Source organism: Polypterus senegalus, chromosome 13 (genome assembly GCF_016835505.1).
Source record: "Polypterus senegalus isolate Bchr_013 chromosome 13, ASM1683550v1, whole genome shotgun sequence".
Classification (NCBI taxonomy): domain Eukaryota; kingdom Metazoa; phylum Chordata; class Cladistia; order Polypteriformes; family Polypteridae; genus Polypterus; species Polypterus senegalus.
Window position 1 is genome coordinate 18233150 of NC_053166.1, and position 20733 is coordinate 18253882.

The following is a 20733-nucleotide window of genomic DNA, read 5'->3' on the forward strand; positions in this document are numbered from 1 at the left end:
ATCAAAACTTTGAAGAAAAGGAATGAATAGCAAGACAGAAGGTGTAAATATGACTGGAAAAGACTGTCATCTGGAAAGCCTACACAATTACTTTACACAAATTCAACAAATAAAGCATGCTTTTGTTAAATATATAGTGTTTGTGATTAAATTAAAACCTACTTTATGTAGCAATATAATTGTTACAATTATTTCTAAGAACACAATTATACATTTCAGATGGCCAAAATACATTTTTTTCATTACTATTACTCTGCTCATTTTCAAGTCCTGACATTATATATGCACTGTCACTTTTTATGGTTTTGGTACTTTTAATTTAAATGTTTCAAAAGATGTAATGAAACAAATCCACTGTCACATACCTCAGCCTTTCTTGTGCATCTTTTCTTTTGAACGTCTCATTTTTATTCTCAGTTTGTTTTTTACTTTCTTCACTGCTTGTAGAGCTTATCACAAAAGTAAATAACCAGTCCACCACATTCCTAGTATGAATATATTAAAAAAGTAAGAAGCCAATTAGAAATCCACTTCACAAAACACAACTCAAAAATCCTGCTTTGAAAACTACTGTACATTGAGTAGGCACACATAAAATGTTGACTTCAAAGTTATAATTGCGTACAAAGCACACAAAAAGCATTACCTAAGGTGCAAAAGTATACCACATCTATAGTGCACTGCCTCAGGATAAATACACTAAATATTACTTTTGTGTAACAGATTTCACAGAGGAATACAATTTTGTTTTGTAAAGCACTCTATGATATTGTATCAAAATCAATGTGAACATTAGATAAAGAACAGCTGTACTGAACAGTTCAAAGCAAAATTAATACTTTTAGAATGGCAGATTTATACATTAAGGGTAACACTATAATATGCTGCACTTGCCCTGCAACCCTGCCCTGGATAAGCGGGTTAGGAAAATGGATGAATGATCAGTTAAAATTCTAAAATAGAATACTAAGTTCTATGTTTAGGATTATTAGAATATCCAATTTTCAACATAAAGATCAATTAAAATAATTATTGATTAAACCATAACTTGAAAATACTTAAAGGGCACATAATCTATAGGGAAAGGATCAAAATGCATGAATCAGTACAGCTGTCTCAGAGCCCAAGGAAACTGAAAATTAGTCTCAAGACAGCCCGCTGTCTATTTGGAGTATACATGTCCCTATAAATTTTCCCCATACACTATGGATTCCTCCTGCATCTAAAGACATTTATTTTAGTTAACGGTTCTTTTCTAAAACGCCACGGTGTAAAGGAGAATGTGTGCCCTGTGATCCCCTGGAGTCTTGTACAGGTTGGACTTGGCCAGTCCAAGCCTGTAGAGACGTGAAATTAACACATTCAGAGACAGCAAAGTTTTAACCACATGATCCTGCCCACCATAACTGGCGTGCACATAAATTCTTTGTTTGCAGGTAGTTCACCTCCATACAGAATTCTGTCTAATTTGAAGGAGAGGTGAAATCTCCCCTAAAAAAAAACAATGCTGTTTCATAGACAAATGTGAAACAATCAATTGTATTTTTCCTCATCACAGAAAAAGAAAACAATAGCAAGGACAAGCAACAAATTATGAATACATGAAATGAAAAAACTTTATTGATGATGCAGTTAAATAAAAAGGTTTCTGTAGATTTTGTGCACTGCTTAGAAAGTACTCAGCAGATTCAACTAAACAAGTTAGAAGCCTTTTAGAAGGCGAAAAGTACACAGTGTGTCTCGGCGGTCCTGTTACCTGACATTCACAAACTTCTTATCACAGGAGAGAGTGGACTTGACAATTGAAAGCTGAAGTGACTGGAGAATGACATTCATTTGAAAATCATCACTCAAAGTCTGAACAACATACTGTAGAAACATACGTTGAGTGGCAAGAGACAGCTGACGTTCCTGCATACAAAAAAGAGAAATTATGATTAAGCAAAACAACTGCACACTAAAACTTGCTACAAATAACGCAGTTTATTGACAATGGGATCTTTTTATGCTAATGCCACAAGTCCTATCACACACTCAATTAGGTACAATACTTTCCCATAGCTGTTGCAATCAGTGTATTTGTTTCTCGTAAGTTTTTTGAAAAAACATTTTGATGTTTTTTATTTACAGTGTGATGAAAAAAGACTAATATGGTTAAAGATCTTTTAGACTTGTCAAGGGTTATTTGAACATTATAGCATTAGAAAGTTGATCAATATAACCTTATTGCAGTTCACAAATAAATCCTTAGGTAGTCAAGAAATCAAAAACTTGCATCCTGTTCAGATTTCAAAGGTCCTAATCCTGATAAAGAGGCTTTACAGTTTCATAAGTACTACTACTACACTACTACTACACCACCTTGGCACTGCACCTGTCAAGAAGTACAACTCAAACAGAAAACAGTTATCAGAATTAGTTTTCTTTTCTCAGCTCCCACCAGGTTAACACTGTTGAGCTAATGCCCTTTACAGAAGAATATGTGCAGTATATTCCACCTGCTGCTTTATTACCTGCCAGCAGTGTTGTTGCTACTGTAGTCTAGTGTTAAAAAAGTTCAAAATTAAGTGGATGAAAGTTTTCTGCTGCACTGTACAAAGTAATAAAGGGATTGTGCACTTAAAAATTTTGATGTTTGATCTGATGTGGTTGGATGCCTCAGCACTTACGACTACTGCTAAACAGCACCAGAGTCCTGGTTTCAAATGTCAGCCCCAGCACTATCCATGTGCAATTTGAGTACATAAGTCAATCTGAAGTTGTAAGATGATTTTTTCAGGGCACTGTGGTTTCCTACCCCAATCTGGCCGGTTAGGCCTATTACCAGCTCTAAAATAGGCCCAACACAAATGAGTGCAGAACAAAAAAACAAAAAAAAAAAAACAACAAGAATTATTGCCAAAAATGGACGACAGAAGTAGAGGACAATATTTGGAAGTGAACTGAGAAGAGTGGAGAGTAATGATCTTAGTTTCAAATGAAGAGGACACCTTTCTTGGAAGTCTGGAACCAAGACTCAAGAATTTACTTATTACTCACTGAGAAATACATTACTCTGTATTGTCTCAAGTAAGGAAAGTACATTAAATCTGAGGAATTCAATTTCTTCTGTGACTGGAGGCACATCGCTGCCAAACTAGGTGACAAAATCTAAGACTGGGCATTATGAAAAGTGTCATCTCCTAACATAACAAATTGCCAAACTACACTCGATCGCCATTAAAGTCTACAATTACCTTGTAGCATTTAACCAGAAGACACCAGTATTGGTGCTGTCATTTAAGAAATCCTGTGTTGAAACTGGCCTGCCTGAGATACTCGTAAATCAAGCGGTAATGGTCAGGTAGGAAGAATCAGAGATTATATTATATTGACCAAAAACATAAGGAATACTGGATGAATTATTTAATAACTAGTAAAGACAGATTTTCCCATTGATGTTTTATAATAAATATTTAGAAAAAAAGTATGACCACAGGCTTCTCAAAATGTCAAGAAAGAAACAAGGGCTGGCTTGTCCTTGCTGTATTGTGCCCTGAAATGTACCAAGAAAAGAAAAAAGTGTATCTGGATACATAGATGGTTGAGAAGGTGTGGACAGTATGGTTGGACTAGTTTACAGAGAGAACTGAAGGTACATAACCTATGTAATTTTCAGTTCTGTGTGTTTATTTTTGGTTTCTTACAGTAACTGTTTCTGAAGATACTTTTGTCATTGGCCATTTAGTTATTATGTGTGTTGCTATATGATAGCGTATTATTTTGTTGTTATTATTGTTGCCACACACACACACACACACACACTCACTGTGGTTGCTGCACAATGAATTCCAGGAAATTTGATAGGGACATAAAAAAAATTGGCTCATGAAACTGCTCAGTATAAGACAGCTGATTAAAAGTTTTAATCTAGCAGAATGTCTTCTGATTATATGACAGACCAATCATAAATGCAATCGGGCATTGTAACCGCTCTCATACTGTATGTGGATCACGGCCAATGAAGCTAAAATTTGACTCATAAAATCATTCAGTGTCTGTGAATTTGGCTTAAACTTGGGCTAAAATCATAGTGTATGCCTGACTTAGAAGTTAAATATGATTATGCCAAGTGCAAAAAAAAATCTTAAGCAATACATTGTTTTTTTCCCACACAATTTATTGTGAACTAAGAAAGCAGCAATGGGACAAATGAAGAATCATTTGAATAGCTTGTATCTTTTTAGTTGCTACAGCTTTATATGTATATAATTAAAAACAGCAGTTCAGCTTATAACATTAACATGGAAAGTTATGGGACTGTGTTATTACTGTGAATTTGTTTTTTTATTTTAAATTAAAATATGCAGCTCACTCATCACACACATTTAGAAGAGAACTGCAGAGCTATTTTATCAAATCTAATGTCTCCAGTTGACTTTAAGAGTAGGAGCAAAACTATAAAGTAACAGACTCCTACAATACCTTATCCATCATTATTGTAGACAGAAGCTCCCAGTCCCACTGCACTGTAGACACACCTGCAGGATGAAGCCTAAAAGAGGGAGATATCTTAAATCAGCATGGCAGTGGTTTGAAAGCAAGAATTATAAAACCATTCTTAAAATACAATCTTCTTCAACCTTTAACAGTACTCACTGCTGGATTTTCATGAGGAGACTGTATGCTTCAGTAACCAGCTCTTCTGAATTAGGATCTAACAGAATTCCACGTAGAACATGAGAGATAATTGAATTTGGTGGAAAGTATTCAGGGCTCACAAAATCAAAAAGAAACTCCAATGTCCCCTTGGGATATTTTTCTTCAATTGTGCTTTCAACCAAACGCAGTCTACATGAGCTAATTGGCTCAGGCTTCAAACTTCTATGCCTTGAACTCCAGCAGCGATTTTCCTCATCACCTTCACTTCCATGCACTTCTTCTGGATTCTAAAAATATAATGGAGAAACTTGTCATTTTATTCCTCCCATCAACAATAGATCATTAAACTCCAAAGTTGTTTTTCTTGGTCTTCTCTGCCAAAAATGACTTCTGGTTTGTCATGCTTACTTGCTCTGCTCTTTATCAATGATCAAAACCCCTAACTGCTATATGTAAAACAATAATGACAACAAATACACTCAGTCCTCTGTATCCAGAGGAGAAACTCAAACACAGAAGACTCAACAATACTAACAAAAATGTTAAACAAAATTGGACTTTCTTAAACCATTGATCCCCCAAAAAAGTGAGTCCTTCAGACACTCAGACAGGGCACCAGATTTAAACTTATGTAAGGTTATCTATAAAAAGCTGTGCAGGCTACAAATGGCTGGGACACACACAGACTCCATGTTGGTAATCAGTACACTGTAAATTAAATACTAAAGTTTCAACTGATTAAATTATTATTATTGACACAGTCAAACATGCACAAAGCGGTGAGTACTGCCCGATATTTCTTTAAAGAAAAGCCATTAAGTCGGCAATCCCTAATGTAAGGCATAGTGAAGCTCTTGGCAAAAAACACTGTGTGCACCTTTTGCTTCTGTAAAAAAAAGGCTCCTAAAAATCAAGTAAATGGTCAAAGTGATCCTTCAAAGGTTAAGAGGGGGACAAAAAGTGCTCTCTCTCCATGAGAAAATAAAAATCTTAAAATCTTTTGAAAAGAGGCATGTTGCTTGTCTTAGTCATTATTACCTAAAACACAGTATCAGGACTATTTACAAAGCACTTAAATTTTATTAGGTATTATAAGTAATCTACAGATTATTTAAATGGCACAGAAGGATGTGTGTAGGTTGCTGGATATGCAAATACTATACCATTTTATATTAAGGAACTTGAGTATCTGCAGTGGGCACTGAAGCCAATCACCCGTGGATATGGAGGGCCAAATGTAATACATTTTATTGATATAGCAACTGTTCCCATGTTCAAATTTGATTCACAGAAATTCAAAAAGAACAACAGAGAAAATATAGTACAATACTGAATACAAATCTTTGAATTAGAATAAGCAGCAATAAACCAGAATAAAAATGCAAAAAATACAAAATACTACAAGAAAACGTTGAACAAATAACATAATTTGTGATACAAATGCTAATCATCCTGAGAACCTGGACAGAGAGGGTAAGTTAAATGTCTTCCTGAACAAATGCATTTTTAGTTACCTTTTAAAAGAATGAATGGAGGCAGCTGATCTAATTCATTTAAGAAAGTCGTTCCAAAGTCTGAGCACAATAGAACTGAAGTCTCTGTCACCCACAGAGAACAGGTTAGTCTGAGGCATTAGATTGCCAGAATTGGTAGGTGGATGAACAGGAACATAGTAATGGAGGAGGTTAATGATGTAGACTGACGATTCAAGGGCATTTAAAGCTGTATAGGTTTAGCAATAGAATTTTAAATTGAATCCTACAATGCCTTGGGAGCCAGTGAATGCAGGGCAGAACTGCTGTTATGTGTTTGCTGTTGTGGACCTGTGTAAATTTTGAACTTGTCGGACTTGTGATAAAAGATTAGAAGGAGGACCTGCCAGTAGGAAGTTAAAGGAGTCCATGGAGGATGTCATACACATTTTAAAAACACGGGCAAGTTTGGGCAAATGATAAGGACTACAGGTAAGCCTGTATTTGAAAAAGTTAACAAGCACTGATGTAGACTCCTTAGGTAAGTAGATGTAGACTAATTATTTTAGAACACCTTTTGACGAACAGTTCTATTTTTGTAAACTCCTAAAAGCTTTCCCATCAAAAAAATTGCATCTGTATGTAGCCCAACTTTGAATGAACATTCAGAAGTTAATGAATGGTTTTATTTAAAGACAGAGGAATAGAGCAAGCAGGTGCATGAGACAAAGTGGAGGAATGAATTAGAAAGAGACCGAGCAAGGCTTACCAATTGTTTTCAGAATTGCCCCCCACTAGCTCACATTAACAATTAATCATAAAACAATAGCTAATTAAAAATCAGCCAGCTAAACAGGCTGTAAGAATGAAGGGTGGTCAGTAATGAACCCTGGTGGATGATCTGTTGCATCTATGACTGCCACGGGTATATATACAGTAGTAATGCTAAAATAAATAAATACAATGTAATTTTTTTTATCACTGCAGGAATTGGCTCTTTTGTGTTGTGTCTAAGAGCTGCTAGGTAGTTATGAGCACAGGACCTCCATGTTAAAAAGATGCAGTTCTATCTTAGTGAGTAACAAAGGAAGGACCCCCTATGTTTAGGGGATGGGGCTGCTTCTGAACTGCAACAGCACTTTTTTCTATGCAATGTCAGTCTGACTCCGTTCCAAGTAGATTTACAATATTTGAAAATTTCCTTCAGTAGAACATGAAATAAGAAAATAAGATGAATGTTTATATATATATATATATATATATATATAATATACATACACACACACACACAAACACACACACACACACAGTGCAATATAAAATGTATGTATATACAATGTATGTAATTTTTTCATTTAACGTGGGAGCCGCTGCTTGTGGAACCTGGTTCAGCGGCAACATCTGCAGTTTTGCACCATATGGTCCATGGTAAATTGGGACATGGAACATTTCTGTGGCACCCTCGTTCCCTGGATGCCCTAAGCACCTACTTATTTTACTTAATGATTAATCTAGCCCTGAGTGCAAATTACAAAACAATGCATCTTTCTAAATATATTATAGGTATCATCATTCAAACCTAAAGTGTTAACAGTACACTCGAGCATTAATAAAAAAAAATACATTTGTCAATAAAAATATTAATAGGAAATGACAGTAGTTTATATTATTACAATACATGTTTAACATACTTGATGCTCATGTTAACATCAGCTGGAAGGTAAAATGTACAGTAGCTAAAAACCTAGTTAATAAATTTCCCCTTGGGATTCTATCTATCTAATACTAGGTTTTAGGCCTTGCTAGTGTCATTTTTCTGTTTTCACTTTTTCTTTTAATAATTGCACAGAATATTTTGACAACACTAAATACACCATTCAGAGTGGCGGAAGATTGTACAATAAATAAATAATAAATGACTCTTCTGTAGCTTAGCCTAACACTGCATGCAGCTATGAAAGCCTACTAAAATAACTAGTAAATGACTAACTTATTAGCTTAAAAAGGGAAAATAAAACTTCACAAAGGCTAATATGTGATATTGTAAAGTTAAAACACACAAACTATATACAAAAGCAGATTTTAAGTCATTGAACTCATCATTAGTAGTGATCTGACAAATTTAGGAACTGAATTTCTGAAGCAATCAGTAACAAAATCGCACTGACAATATTAATTCAATTATGTTAAGCACAAGTATTAAAAAAAAACACATGCACACATTATATATATATATATATATATATACACACAACACACATATACATATATATATATATACATATATATATACTTGCCGCTTGGTTTGGGACACACACACACACACATATATATAGGGCTGTCCGAGGAGGGATCGATCCCTCTCCTTCCACGGTTTCAGCAGGTTTACATGATATATTCGCCAGCTGGTCGGCATTGGGCTGTTTCACCAAATAGTCGACCAATCCCTTCCTCTCCTTAATTTCAGAGGGGCCTAGCCAATGTGCGAGCAGTTTAGAGTGTGAAGTAGGAACCAATACCATGACGCGATCCCCGGTTGGAACTCCGGAGAGTCGTACACGGTCATACAGGCGGGCCTGTGCTGATTGTGCCTCCTCGATATGACTTTTAGTATAGGTCTTATTACATCAAATCTATCGCGAACTGGGCGATATACTCCAAAATGTTAGTGGAGGGCTGTGCCTCCCCTTCCCAGCCCTCTTTTAAAATATCTAATAAGCCCCGGGGCTGTCTTCCGTATAGTAATTCAAAGGGAGAGAACCCCGTAGAGGCTTGAGGGACTTCCCGGTAGGCAAAGAGGACAAGGGGGAGGAGTTGGTCCCAATTCCTCCCATCCTTGCTGACTACCTTACGTAGCATTTGCTTGAGAGTTTGATTGAATCTCTCCACTAGCCCATCGGTTTGAGGATGATACACCGAGGTTTTAAATGCTTTATTTTCAGTAACTTGGCAGTCTCCTTGAACGCTTCCGAGGTGAAAGGCGTTCCTTGGTCCGTCAGGACTTCTAGGAATGCCCACGCGTGAAAAGACTCCTACTAGTTCCCGTGCAATATTTTTAGTGGTAGCCGAAAGCAATGGAACGGCTTCAGGGAATCGGGTTGCATAATCCACGAGGACGAGTATATATTTATATCCTCGGCTGAGGGCTCCAGGGTCCTACTATATCCACCCCAATCCTGTCAAAGGGAACGCCAATAAGGGGAAGGGGAATCAGAGGAGCACGGTCCTTCCTAGGAATTTGCCGCAGTTGACACTCCGGCAGGAAATGCAAAAGCGCGAACCTCCTCATTAATCCCCGGCCAAAAAAAACGGAGCTTAATGCGCTCTAATGTTTTATCGGAGCCGAGATGGCCTCCAAGAAGGTGAGAGTGGGCTAACTCGCAAACCTGCCGCCGGTAGGTCCGCTGGACTAGCAACAACTTCGGACCTTCCCCTCATGTTCAGCAACCCGATATACATATATATATATATATATATATATATATATATATATATATATATATATATATATATATATATATATATATATATATATATACATATATATATATATATATATATATATATATATATATATATACATACATACATACACACAAACAGTATATACATGTGTGTGTGTTGAGAATTCAAATTAAAGAGCAAACTTGTCTAGACATTGTGGCCAGGAATCTGCAGCTAATTAAATTACTCCCCACTTCCCTGCCACAACATCTCTCTGTGGCTCCAACTATGCATGAAGTTATGCTTTGCAGTGTTTTAAGTATGAGCGCCCCAACTTATGAGATACAGAAGTCTGTTCAACAAGTCTGTGGCAACTACTTCAAGTAGGATTCAATACAACTATTTGCAGACTAAATGAAAAAAACAATTTTACTGAAGCCTGCTATAATTCCAAATGTATTCCAATTGAGTCACTGCACTGCAACTGAAAGTAAAGCAGTTATGAAAAATAAAACTAGAGTTTTAGAAATGAAAGGGTAGCTCACTAGCAAACTGAAAATCATATAGAGTGACGCCTCTCATTTTGGGCAGCACAGCCGCACAGTAGATAGTCCTGCTGCTCACATATCATGGGTTTGAATCTCAGGCTATCTTTTTGTCTCCGTGGAGTTTGCACATTCTCCCTGTGCTAGGGTAGGTTTTCCTTCCACATCCCCAAAGACACATAGGTAAGATGAATTGTGTATTACATATTAGTGGGAGTGGACATGTGGCTTGTGTGTGTGCTTCTCGTTATTACGTTACAGCTTATTTATTTGTTATTTATTTAACAAATCATGAAAACAATCGCATCATAAGCACTCAGTTCACTTGCAAAATAGCAACAGCCTTCATGAAACAAGCTGGTGCAAAATGTGCTTCCTTTTGAGGGGCTGAATGTTGACAGCCAATGAGGTGATGGACTTTTTAATATGGCAGAAATATCACAAACACACAAAGAACATGGATATGCTGTTTTCCATTACAGTACAGTATGTGCACAATCTTAAGAAAGGCATTTTCGGTTAATTTTAATGCTTTGTTTTCACTTTTGCACTAATGCCACACATACCCCATTATAAACAGCAAGAGCAAGCATGTTTTTTTTTTATTTTACAAAAAAATGCTTTACTTAAGAACATAACTTCTCATGACAATGTAAAGTATACTGCTATAACATAATTATAGCATAATAGCAAGCAGACTCTGCATTAAGGAATCAAACTGGTGTCTAAACATAAGACAGACCACCATTGAGGGCTTTGAACCTTTGCACTCTCACCACCTAATTTTATGACACCAACCTTTTTCCTTTTTATCAAGAGTAGCTTTTTAGGTTTCATAACAAACGAAATTATTTTACCCATAAGATGGAAATGAAAACCCAAACTCTGTTTAAATGGACACACTGCAAAATACAAGTTTTATGTTACTTTGATTAGAGCTGTCTGTTACACAAGAAATACTTACTTTTCTCCAGTTATAAAACACTGTAACCTTTGACAAATTATTTATTTCTGTTCATCTTCTTCCATAAACTGAGTGATTTTATATCACAATTTTAATAGTGAGACATGGTATGAAAAATGAATTCTCCTTCCCCAAGAAACAAATTTAAATTATTCTTGGGAGTTTAACAGACAGCCTCCAGGAACCCTGAAACTATATTGTCAAGGGACTGTATTCCTGTTATGCTCACTCTTGACAAACCTGTGGCCAAACAAACATCATTCCACATTTTGCAATCCTGAAACTTTCAGTATTAAATGCAAAAATCTCACAAACTACATGGATGTCACCTCAAGAGGCAGGTCTAGCTGTAGTGTTGCAGCTCTAACTGTATGTTGTGGAGGTAGACAAGCCTCCAGGCATTTGCTCAAAAACACTCTAAATAATTAATACTCTCTCAGATGGAAGTGTAAAAGAAGAAAAAGACTGCTACCTCATTGTCAGCAGTTAACCTGGGGAAAATGTGCTGTACTGGATTTCCCGTATTGAGCCTGTGCCATTGTAGTTGTTTTTGGTCCACGTACCAAATCCCAGAATCACTGTCCGACTGCTCGATTAGAGGAGAGGAAGAAGAAGACATGTTCTCAAAACAGCTGCTCTTCATGGATGATGAATTTTGTACTTTGAGCCAGGGTGTATTACTCCGGTTTTTGGATTCCAGCAGATGTGTACAGTTGCTATTGAGAGGGTCTGTGGATGGTGCATTACTATGTGCACTTATACAAGAAACACCTGGAGAAATTCCACCAAAAGTTAATTTTTCTTGGTTGAAGGTAGAAGGTTTATCCAAACATTCAGAAGATGCCATATTTGACAAACTACTGTGAAGTAATTTATTAAGGATGAACTCAGTACACAACTGTGCATTAGTACTGGCTGTTAAAACATCAGAAAGACAGTCATTGTCAAAATTGCATTGTACTGAATTGCCATACCTTTCCAACTCTGGCATTTGTGTCTGCTCATTAGACATCTGTATAGAGCAGGCAGTCTGTGAAAAGATTTTTTCACTCTGATTGCAGCCTTCTTTCTGTTTTTCAATTTCTTCATTACAGATGTATGCAGGTGCATACATGTTTTCAGGTGGGCTGCTAATTTCCCCCAAAGCATTTAGGCTAGAACTGTTGCCACCTTCCCCAAGGGCATTCAAATTATAGTTTGTCTCTTTCTTTTTATCATGTTGTTCTAAAAATTCTAATCTGGAGTCATTCAAGTAGTAGGCAGTAGGCAGAAGAAATGAACAATCAGAGTCTGAAGACAAGCTAAGTGAAGAAGTGGAAAACATGTCATCTCCTTGAAACATTTTGCTACCTTTAAAAATTTCCCCAGAAACCCATGGATTGTCTTTAAAACTGAGAAAATGTTTGCTGTCCTCGCTGTGTGTACTGCACAACTCTTCATCCTCAAGTTCTACAACATCCACAGAATGTGAGCTGCTGTGTCTTCTTTGATTTTCGGTGGCAGTATTTTCTGTAAGGTCAATCAAAGTCTAAAAGAGAAAGTGAAAAATAAAAATAAATAGGAAAGTCCAGTAAGACATATCTGCTTGTCAGTACAGTTTCCTCTGTTATTCCAAATTGCCACTTTTGGATCCTTCCTTGCTCTTTCGGTATTTGCAAGTCCCCTTGGTAATTTCCATGAAAACTTGGCATTCCCTCACAAATGATTTGCAAAGGAGAGTTTACTTACCGACATCAGTTTTTCCATGATTATTATCTAAGCAATAAGAGCTAGCATGTTAGTATTAGCAAGGTTATAAAAAATGTTCTTTATTACCCATAAAGATGTTTTATCCAGCTTGAATGAACCTTGCACCAATTTGCACTTTATGGGCCTTAGACACCCAGAGATGATAATATGTGTGTGGTGAAGCGAGTCTGGGTGGGTATTTTACCAAATTCATTTCAGAACAGGTCATCCACCAGAAGCTAAGAATGTTCAGGCCTGGCTAGTACTTGGATGAAAGACCACCAGCTTGGGATGCAGCTGAGAAGAGATGTTGATGAGGCCAGCAAAGGGTGCTTACCCTGTGGTCTGTGTATGGACCCAAATACCCCACTGCAGTGATGTGAACACTATGCTGTAAAAATGGCGCCGTCCTTCAAAAGAGACATAAAATTGAGGTCCTGACTCTCTGTGGTCATAAATGATCCCTGGGCATCCTTCATAAAGAGTAGGGTGTATCCCGATGTCTATGCTGAATTGCCCACCTTGGCTTAGTCATTCTGGCCCCCTAACCGTCCCCTTTCTCTGACTATCCCTCTCTCACTAATTCACCACCTAACAGCTAATGTGTGGTTAGCATACAGACGGAAAAATGGCTGCTGTTGCATCATCCAGGTGAATATTGCACATTAGTGGTGGCTGAAGTGGCTCCCCACTTACTGAACCGCTTCGAGTAGTGTGAGGATTGTGCACTGGAAAGAGATCATTTTTGACAGAGACATTGTTTAGAGAAATCAATGAAAGGACAATAGTGATCGCTTGAGGAAGAGGCTTCTGAGTGAGTGTACGGGATGGGCAGCATTTGCCTTACTAATGAGTTAAAAGAGGACAAGACCGACGGCTAGGAGGAGGTTCTGTGTCATGGGTGTGAGCAGCAGAACAGACTGGATAGAGATAGACCATAGGAACGAAAAGAAGTTGGGAGGATCAAGACACATCGGCATCCGTGAATGGGCAAGGCAGTCTGGGGGCTGTGGATGTCTGATTATGGTGACGGTTCAGTTCTGCATAGTGGACTGGCAATGTGACAGGTTGCGGTCTTGAGATCCCACTGTCCTGACAAGAATAGGGGCAGAATGAAACGGCAAAAACACCTTTACCTCCATCTCTGTGATTTTAACTTATTTATTGGATTATTTTTTTGCACCCCAAGGCACTGTCTGCTTTTAATGGCAGAGAATTTATTGACGTATTTACTTACTGCACTGTTTGCACATTATAGAGCACCTAAATTCTCATTGTTTTAATAAACTGCTATTCTTTTGATGTTAAAGTCTCACTTGCCTGCACACTCGCTTTGCTCCATCTCAGTTTATGACTATCAATGTCCTGGAAAAGAGAAGGAGCCCATGGATGTGGGCACTGGGACATCACAATGTGGAATACAGCGACATCCTCCTTCCATGATTTATTCCACTTTATATGTTTCTCCTGTTCTGTTACTGACTTGATGCGGAGTAGAAAGTTGCGATGATGATGTAAAGTTCATCTAAGCTGGAAAGAAAAATTCTTCACAGATTAGTAAGACAGCTTTTCTAAGCTTCTCTTTATTTGTACAGCACGCTAAAATAACTCAAAGTAGAAAACCATGGCTTGTTGTTACAGACAAGACCATTTTACAAATGTCTGAAATTACATTACTGTTACTGTACGACAATTCCTATGCCATTCACTAAGTTAATCCGAACAGCATCCACAGCCTAGACTTAACATGCACTTGCTCAGTGGCGTAGTTTCTCCTTCAGGATCACTTAAAGATTTATGTAGAGGTGCTGGCAATGGATAAGAATTGTATTCTTGATGACCATAGTTATGTGATTTTACCATTGTAGCATGCCTGTAGGAGGCGGAGGAGGTTAGGAGCATGCAGTGATACAACGCATTGCCGCACCCACCACATGACAAACCAACTCAGGATCCCAGATTAGGACCCAAGTGCAGGCATGCGACAGGTGACACCTCAGCATAACACTAGTTCAGATGGAATGGAACCAGTGTTAAGGTTTTTTTTTATATGGTGGCTGGAATGCCAATTCTGACACCAACCCCCAGGTTTTTCCCTGTAGTTTGGAGGGTATTCAGACTGCATTAAATTTACCAAATATTTATTTATCTTTTATTTAACTCTTGAAGTGGTGAAAACTGTGATGAAAATGCAAGTGTGTAAGGGATGAAAGTGCTTTGTACAATCTTGAGTTTCATTCTGTAAATAACATTGTCTTTGAAGACTGATTTATATTCAGGTTTTAACACTGCAAATGTAGTTGAATTATTCTTTATAAGGGGTAAATTCATCTAAGAAAAGTGTCTGGAGTCTCAAGCTTTCATGGATGCAATTGCCATAGTTCTTGAACTATTTTCTGTAGCAGCCCGATTTGAATTATAAATCTTTATGTTACTGAATGTGTTTCCATGTCAAATCTATCTTTCATGTGATGCAAAAATTACTGATTTGAGTGATCAATAGGTCTTCATTAAAATAGTACATCTGGGATCTGGGTTTGCAGAAAGTACTTATAAATGGCTTGATAAGCACCAGATATTACATTTCCACTTCCAACTGTAGCATCTTTGCGTGGAGAGTTTTGTACATACACAGATAGCACTTCCTAACATTTTTATCTATTTACAAACACTGCCATCACTTTGCAGGGTTGTATAGTATGTTCTCTTTTTCTTGTGAGAAAATAACATTTTTTAAGATTATTTGTATTGGTTATGTTAAGGTCATAACAGTGCTGGAAAAATCCAGAGTAAAGCAACTATGCTGATTCCAGGACAATAGGGGATGAATTATGAGGAAAAATTAAAAGAGCTGAGCCTTTCAGATTAAGACTTTTTGCTGTGGACTAGGTCAAATCTACCGATCACAGTCGCTGAATTATGTTAAATTAGCCGACTGAAAATAACAGCCCATGTCACATTTACTGACCGAGCACCAATCTTCCACCGCAGCTGTGTTCACCCTTTTATGAATGGTTAACAGCCGGAGTGACTTCAGCAGCAATCTCTGCCCTTTAGTTCTTTTTCAAATTCTATTATGGTATGTAAAATACAAAGTATCAGGCAGACACATTTCTCTTCTATTTGCGAGGTTCACAACAGACATGTTCTTTATTCCTTGTTGTTGCATTCTATGAATTGTACTTCCAGATGAACATTCATTGCTTCATTTGGTTGTCAGCCCATAACTACAAAATGAGAAAATTCTAGCAGGTTGAAGACCAGTTGATCTCAGTTGTTGGTTAAGTCAAATTAGGTGGCTAAGCATTTTCAGTTTAAGCAAAAAGAGATTAAGAGGAGACATACTGAAGTGTTTGAAATTATGAATGGAATTAGACCAATGGATCGAGACGGTGACTTTAAAACAAGTTCATCAAGAACATGGGGACACAGTTGGAAACATGTTAAGGGTAAATTTTACACAAACATAGGGACGTTTTTCTTCTCACAGAGAACAACAGACACATGGAATAAGTGACCTAGTAGTGTGGTTGACAACAGGACTTCATGGACTTTCAAAAATAGTCTTTTTATTTTGAAAGTATTAATTAGATAGAACTGGTGAACTTTGTTGAGTTGAATGGCCTTCCTAATCTACAGTAGACTGTTCTACTGCTAATGCCATGTCTGTAAAGTGGGTACCAAATACAAGGTATTTTTACATTTTCCAAATTATAGTCCTATTTTTTTGTGAATGCCATACATGAAATACGTCTTGAAACTGTGATTTGATGACCAGTCATGTGATGGTGGGTACCTTTGTTTTTATTTATACTCATTTCATTATTTAAAAACATGGTAACAAGCTTGTATTTTTTAATATGAAGCTGTGAACTTGTGTCTGAAGATTACTGAAGACATTCTTCACTCTTGCACACTGTTATCTAATCACCTGGTTATTTATTTCACACTGTCAGCCTCCTCCTATCAGAGAGTCATGGGCTCTGCACAGATTTGTAAAACAGGAAAGGATTGGGGTGACACACAATCATGACACTGACTGCCTTTATCTCCTTTAACCTGGAATGGAGGAGAATGCCTCAGAGCATCTCTAATGTTACTTCTGGTCCAGCAAAGGAAGACCTGACTCTTCTGTCACATCTGCTATTTAAATGAACTCCAAACTAGAAGCTGGCAATCAGTTTAGAAACAGCCTTTGATGGAGATGGCACTGTCTTGGCAAGATCCTTTTGTTTGTCTTAGAGAATGAATATTATTTTGGTATACATGGATCTTGTATTTTGTTATTGTTTTTTCTTTCTTTCTTTCTTTGGCACATAGCAATGAAAAACAAGGTAATGATCATGGATCCAAACACTTCATCAGGGTGTCTCTATTCTTGCTACATACAAATGCATTAAGTCAATTCAAACCTGTCAAATTTATATCTAAGCAAGAAAAGAAATCATCAAGTTTATGTTCCACTGAATTCATTCTTATGTTATTATCATTCCAAATACAATGTTTAATCATTTAAATTCTATTTTTTTCTCATGAAAATGCAAAGGTTGTACTGAATCACATAGATTTTTCTGATCTGCCAGTAAGTAACATTAAAACTTAAATCTGTAAGTAAGCTATTTCAACAAGTTAATGAGACAAAATCCCTCTGATCAAATGTCTTAAAAGGAAAGCTGATGCTAAGAATCATCATATCAATGATGACTAGACAGAAAAGTATGTTTTTATAATACCGTCATTCATGGTATTTTATTGGCTTGAGGGAATTTTTATAAAGAATGACCTCATCATCATGAACTACCTTATTTATCTTTCCATATGCATGTTGTGAGAGGTTTCATGCTGGGACTGGTATACCAGCCGGACTTGTGCCAGGACACCAATGTAATAGAAGGAAAGGGGAAGATAAGTTGTTTAGGACATTGTTTTCCCCAGAACGCTGGGTGGCATCTCCCCAGGGTGACAGTACCACTACAGAAACCCAAAGGACAAATTGGGAATTGTAGTTTTTTGGTTCAGTCCTGTTGGGCTCCATGGATGTTGCCAGGGGGTGCAGAGGGGCTAGTGATCACTACTTTGTTGGGCTTCAGCCTCACCAGGAAGTACTCTCAAGCCACAATCTATGGACACTGGAAGTACTCACAGATTTTAGATAAAAAGAGCAGCCTGCCTCAACACTGGGAGCCAGAGAGGGGAGCAGGAAGACAAACCTTGCCTGGAGGAGCAAAGGATAGAAGACAGAGTAACTGAGATCTGAAATTAAAGTGTGTGGTGTGGGAAACACTTGTAAGAGTTTCACACAATTAAACCCTTTGTTCAAACTGGAATGTGTGTCCGTGCCTTTGTGACTGGAGTTTGGGGAGCTGCAGTGCCCCCAGTGGTCAAAATGTATTAAATTTATTTTTTGGCATTTTCTACTCTGTAAATTCAATGCTAATGAATACAATATCTGTGTCACACACACACTGGTGAATACTAGGATTAATCAAGGTATTTTTATTTACATAAATTCTTTAAAGCTGTTTTAGTAATCATGCATTTTTTAAATCAGGTCCATCAGAAAATCATTTTGTCATGATTGTTAAAATTTGCTGCAATAACACGGTAAAGTAAGCAGCCTTAGTCGTGAAGTGAGAAGACCTGGTGGCTTGTGTAATAAACTAGTCTTTGAATGGGATTAACTATACCAGTAGTAATTACAGCATCACATTTTTGTCTGCACCAATCATGTCTGTGTATCACATTTACTTTCACTACTGTTCACTGCATTTTAGCTATTATACAAATAAGCATAACTTGTTTAAAAAATTCAACAAATGACACAAATTTAGCTTCAGACATCTGCAGTACACTGCTTTAACAGCCCCTCTTAATTCTATATTTCTGCCATTATCTGCTTCTGTTAATATGTTCTGAGTGGTCTGCCTCATGCTTCACAGTACAGTACTCTAATATAACTGAAAAATGTGCTGAAGGTGGATGACAAATCTACATATGAACGGCTAATTACCGATTCAGGCTTTATTGTTTATATTTGGTGTCGTTCAATTGTTTATTTGTGGCTCATCAAAAAATACAGGATTTTTCATGTATTTAGTATATTTTTGATACACTGTACTTGTTATACCCAGCAATTCATAAACATTTTTTCCAAGTATAATAAACACATTTCAACTCATAGCATGTATGGTACACAGGTAGTATAAAAGCACAAATCATTTTTCAGAATTCAGCTCCATGTTGCAACATTTTGTACATCATATTTCCCTAATTCACAAATAAAAAATATTACTAATTTTTACCTCTTTAAAGTGGTAAAATTAGTAACACATAATAACTAAAAAGTGTAGATTCCCCATTCCTTTAAATCCACTTCTACCAGTACATAATCAATGGTTAGACACCCTAAGCCAGCAGCAATGAGCTATGAATAGGAACTATTGATATGATAATGCCAATCCACTCAAAGAATAGCCTCATTTGCATATGAATTGAACAATATGGTCTACAAACAAAAGGCACTATAGCTGGGAATCAACCGGGGATTGGTGCTGTAAGGTAGCAACATCACCCTCTGTACCAATGTTCCCTACCCAGATTTAAATTGTAACTTTCTGAAATGTCAAAAATATAGCACTCAGTGCGCTATAAAGATTTACATGGACATTGCAGAAATAGAAACAGATTAACTCTGCTAAATGGATGTCATTAAGAGGGACAAGGGCCAGGATGATAAATACAGACGATTACTCACAAAAATACGTACATAATAAAAAACTATTCTTCATAGGTATTTATATATGTATTGCCAAAACTGATGACACAATGGTGTCTTATTTTGGCAAAAGGGGTTTGTAAACCTGTGGAACCTCACAGAAAATGCAGGTAATGACGGACAAGTCTCTTATGTATTAAAGCTACTATATTTACAATATACTGTACATATTCAGTATATTTACTCATACACTAAACAGGAGCAATGTGGTGATTCAGTGATTGGTGTTTCTGCATCACAGGCCCCAGAGTGTCTATATCCTTGTGACGATATGGGTTCGACTTCATGCTCCCATTGCTGTTCAGGAGCCCTTGAACCCAACACCGTCGATAGTTAAAACCGAGATGAGCTAGACAGTGAGACAACAATTGAGCAAGGGGATGGTTTAAAAAGTACAAAAGTGCTTTTATTAAAATAGTCAAAAACAAAAACAAGTGTTCAATTAAATAGTGCAGTGTTTTCAAAAAGAGTCATTAAATAAATAATCCCATAAAAGAAAAAAGTGGAGGTTAAAAACACTACAAAAAAAAAAATCCTTTTAAATCCAAGTTAAAACATTCTCTAGGAAGCAGTCTTTAAAACAATGCCAAGCTCAGTGTTCTTCTACGCTAGCGTCTCACCTGCTTATCCCGGTTGGGCTTTAGAGCAGGTGAGACGCTCTTTCAGCAGCTGAGCTTCTTTGTTCCTGCTTCTGCCACTACTGCTACTGTCAGTCGCCTTCACCAAACCTTGGCTCCGGTCGGCTTCCCCTGACAGTGACTTGGGAATCTCCTAACGGCCAAGGCTCTCACATTGGGGACACCATGTCCCAAGTCCCGACTCCCGCTACCTTCCACGGAGAGTACTGCACCTTCTGATCACTCCCGCCCTTCAAATCAACCTCTGCGGGAGCGACCACAACCACTACTTCTTCCAGGTGTTGGCCAAACACCCAGGCTGCCTTCAGCTGCCTGCAAGCGATCACTCACCCGCTTCCTGCTACAACCACCATTTACTTCTTTTCTTTTTCTTTTACGATTTGTTCTTTCTCTGATCTTCCTTCTAAACGACTCGCGCTTCTTTACATTGAAAGGGGGCCATAGTAGCTGCAGCACATTAGCCACGGGAACAATCACAGATGTGGGCAGTTCCTCACCTGTGCACTAGGTGAGAAACGCCCACACC

General features: G+C 37.4%; 1 protein-coding gene across 4 annotated transcripts in view; it reads right to left on the reverse strand.

Annotated features, from left to right (window-relative positions):
- Nucleotides 1-20733, reverse strand: part of simc1 (SUMO interacting motifs containing 1) — a 46307-nt gene that overhangs the window by 15162 nt on the left and 10412 nt on the right. For 2 of the 4 annotated variants that reach the window (XR_005636178.1, XM_039774751.1), the window contains exons 3-7: nt 11539-12594; nt 4639-4928; nt 4465-4534; nt 1757-1911; nt 366-485 (exon numbers count right to left, since the gene is read on the reverse strand). Coding sequence is in view for 3 of the 4 variants with exons in the window: in XM_039774751.1 (XP_039630685.1) it covers nt 366-485; nt 1757-1911; nt 4465-4534; nt 4639-4928; nt 11539-12594 (1691 nt within the window). In the remaining variant the exon portion in view is untranslated. Of the gene's footprint in view, nt 1-365; nt 486-1756; nt 1912-4464; nt 4535-4638; nt 4929-11538; nt 12595-14114; nt 14325-20733 lie in introns of all 4 variants that reach the window. The other 2 variants (XM_039774752.1, XM_039774753.1) reach the window with 2 other exon arrangements.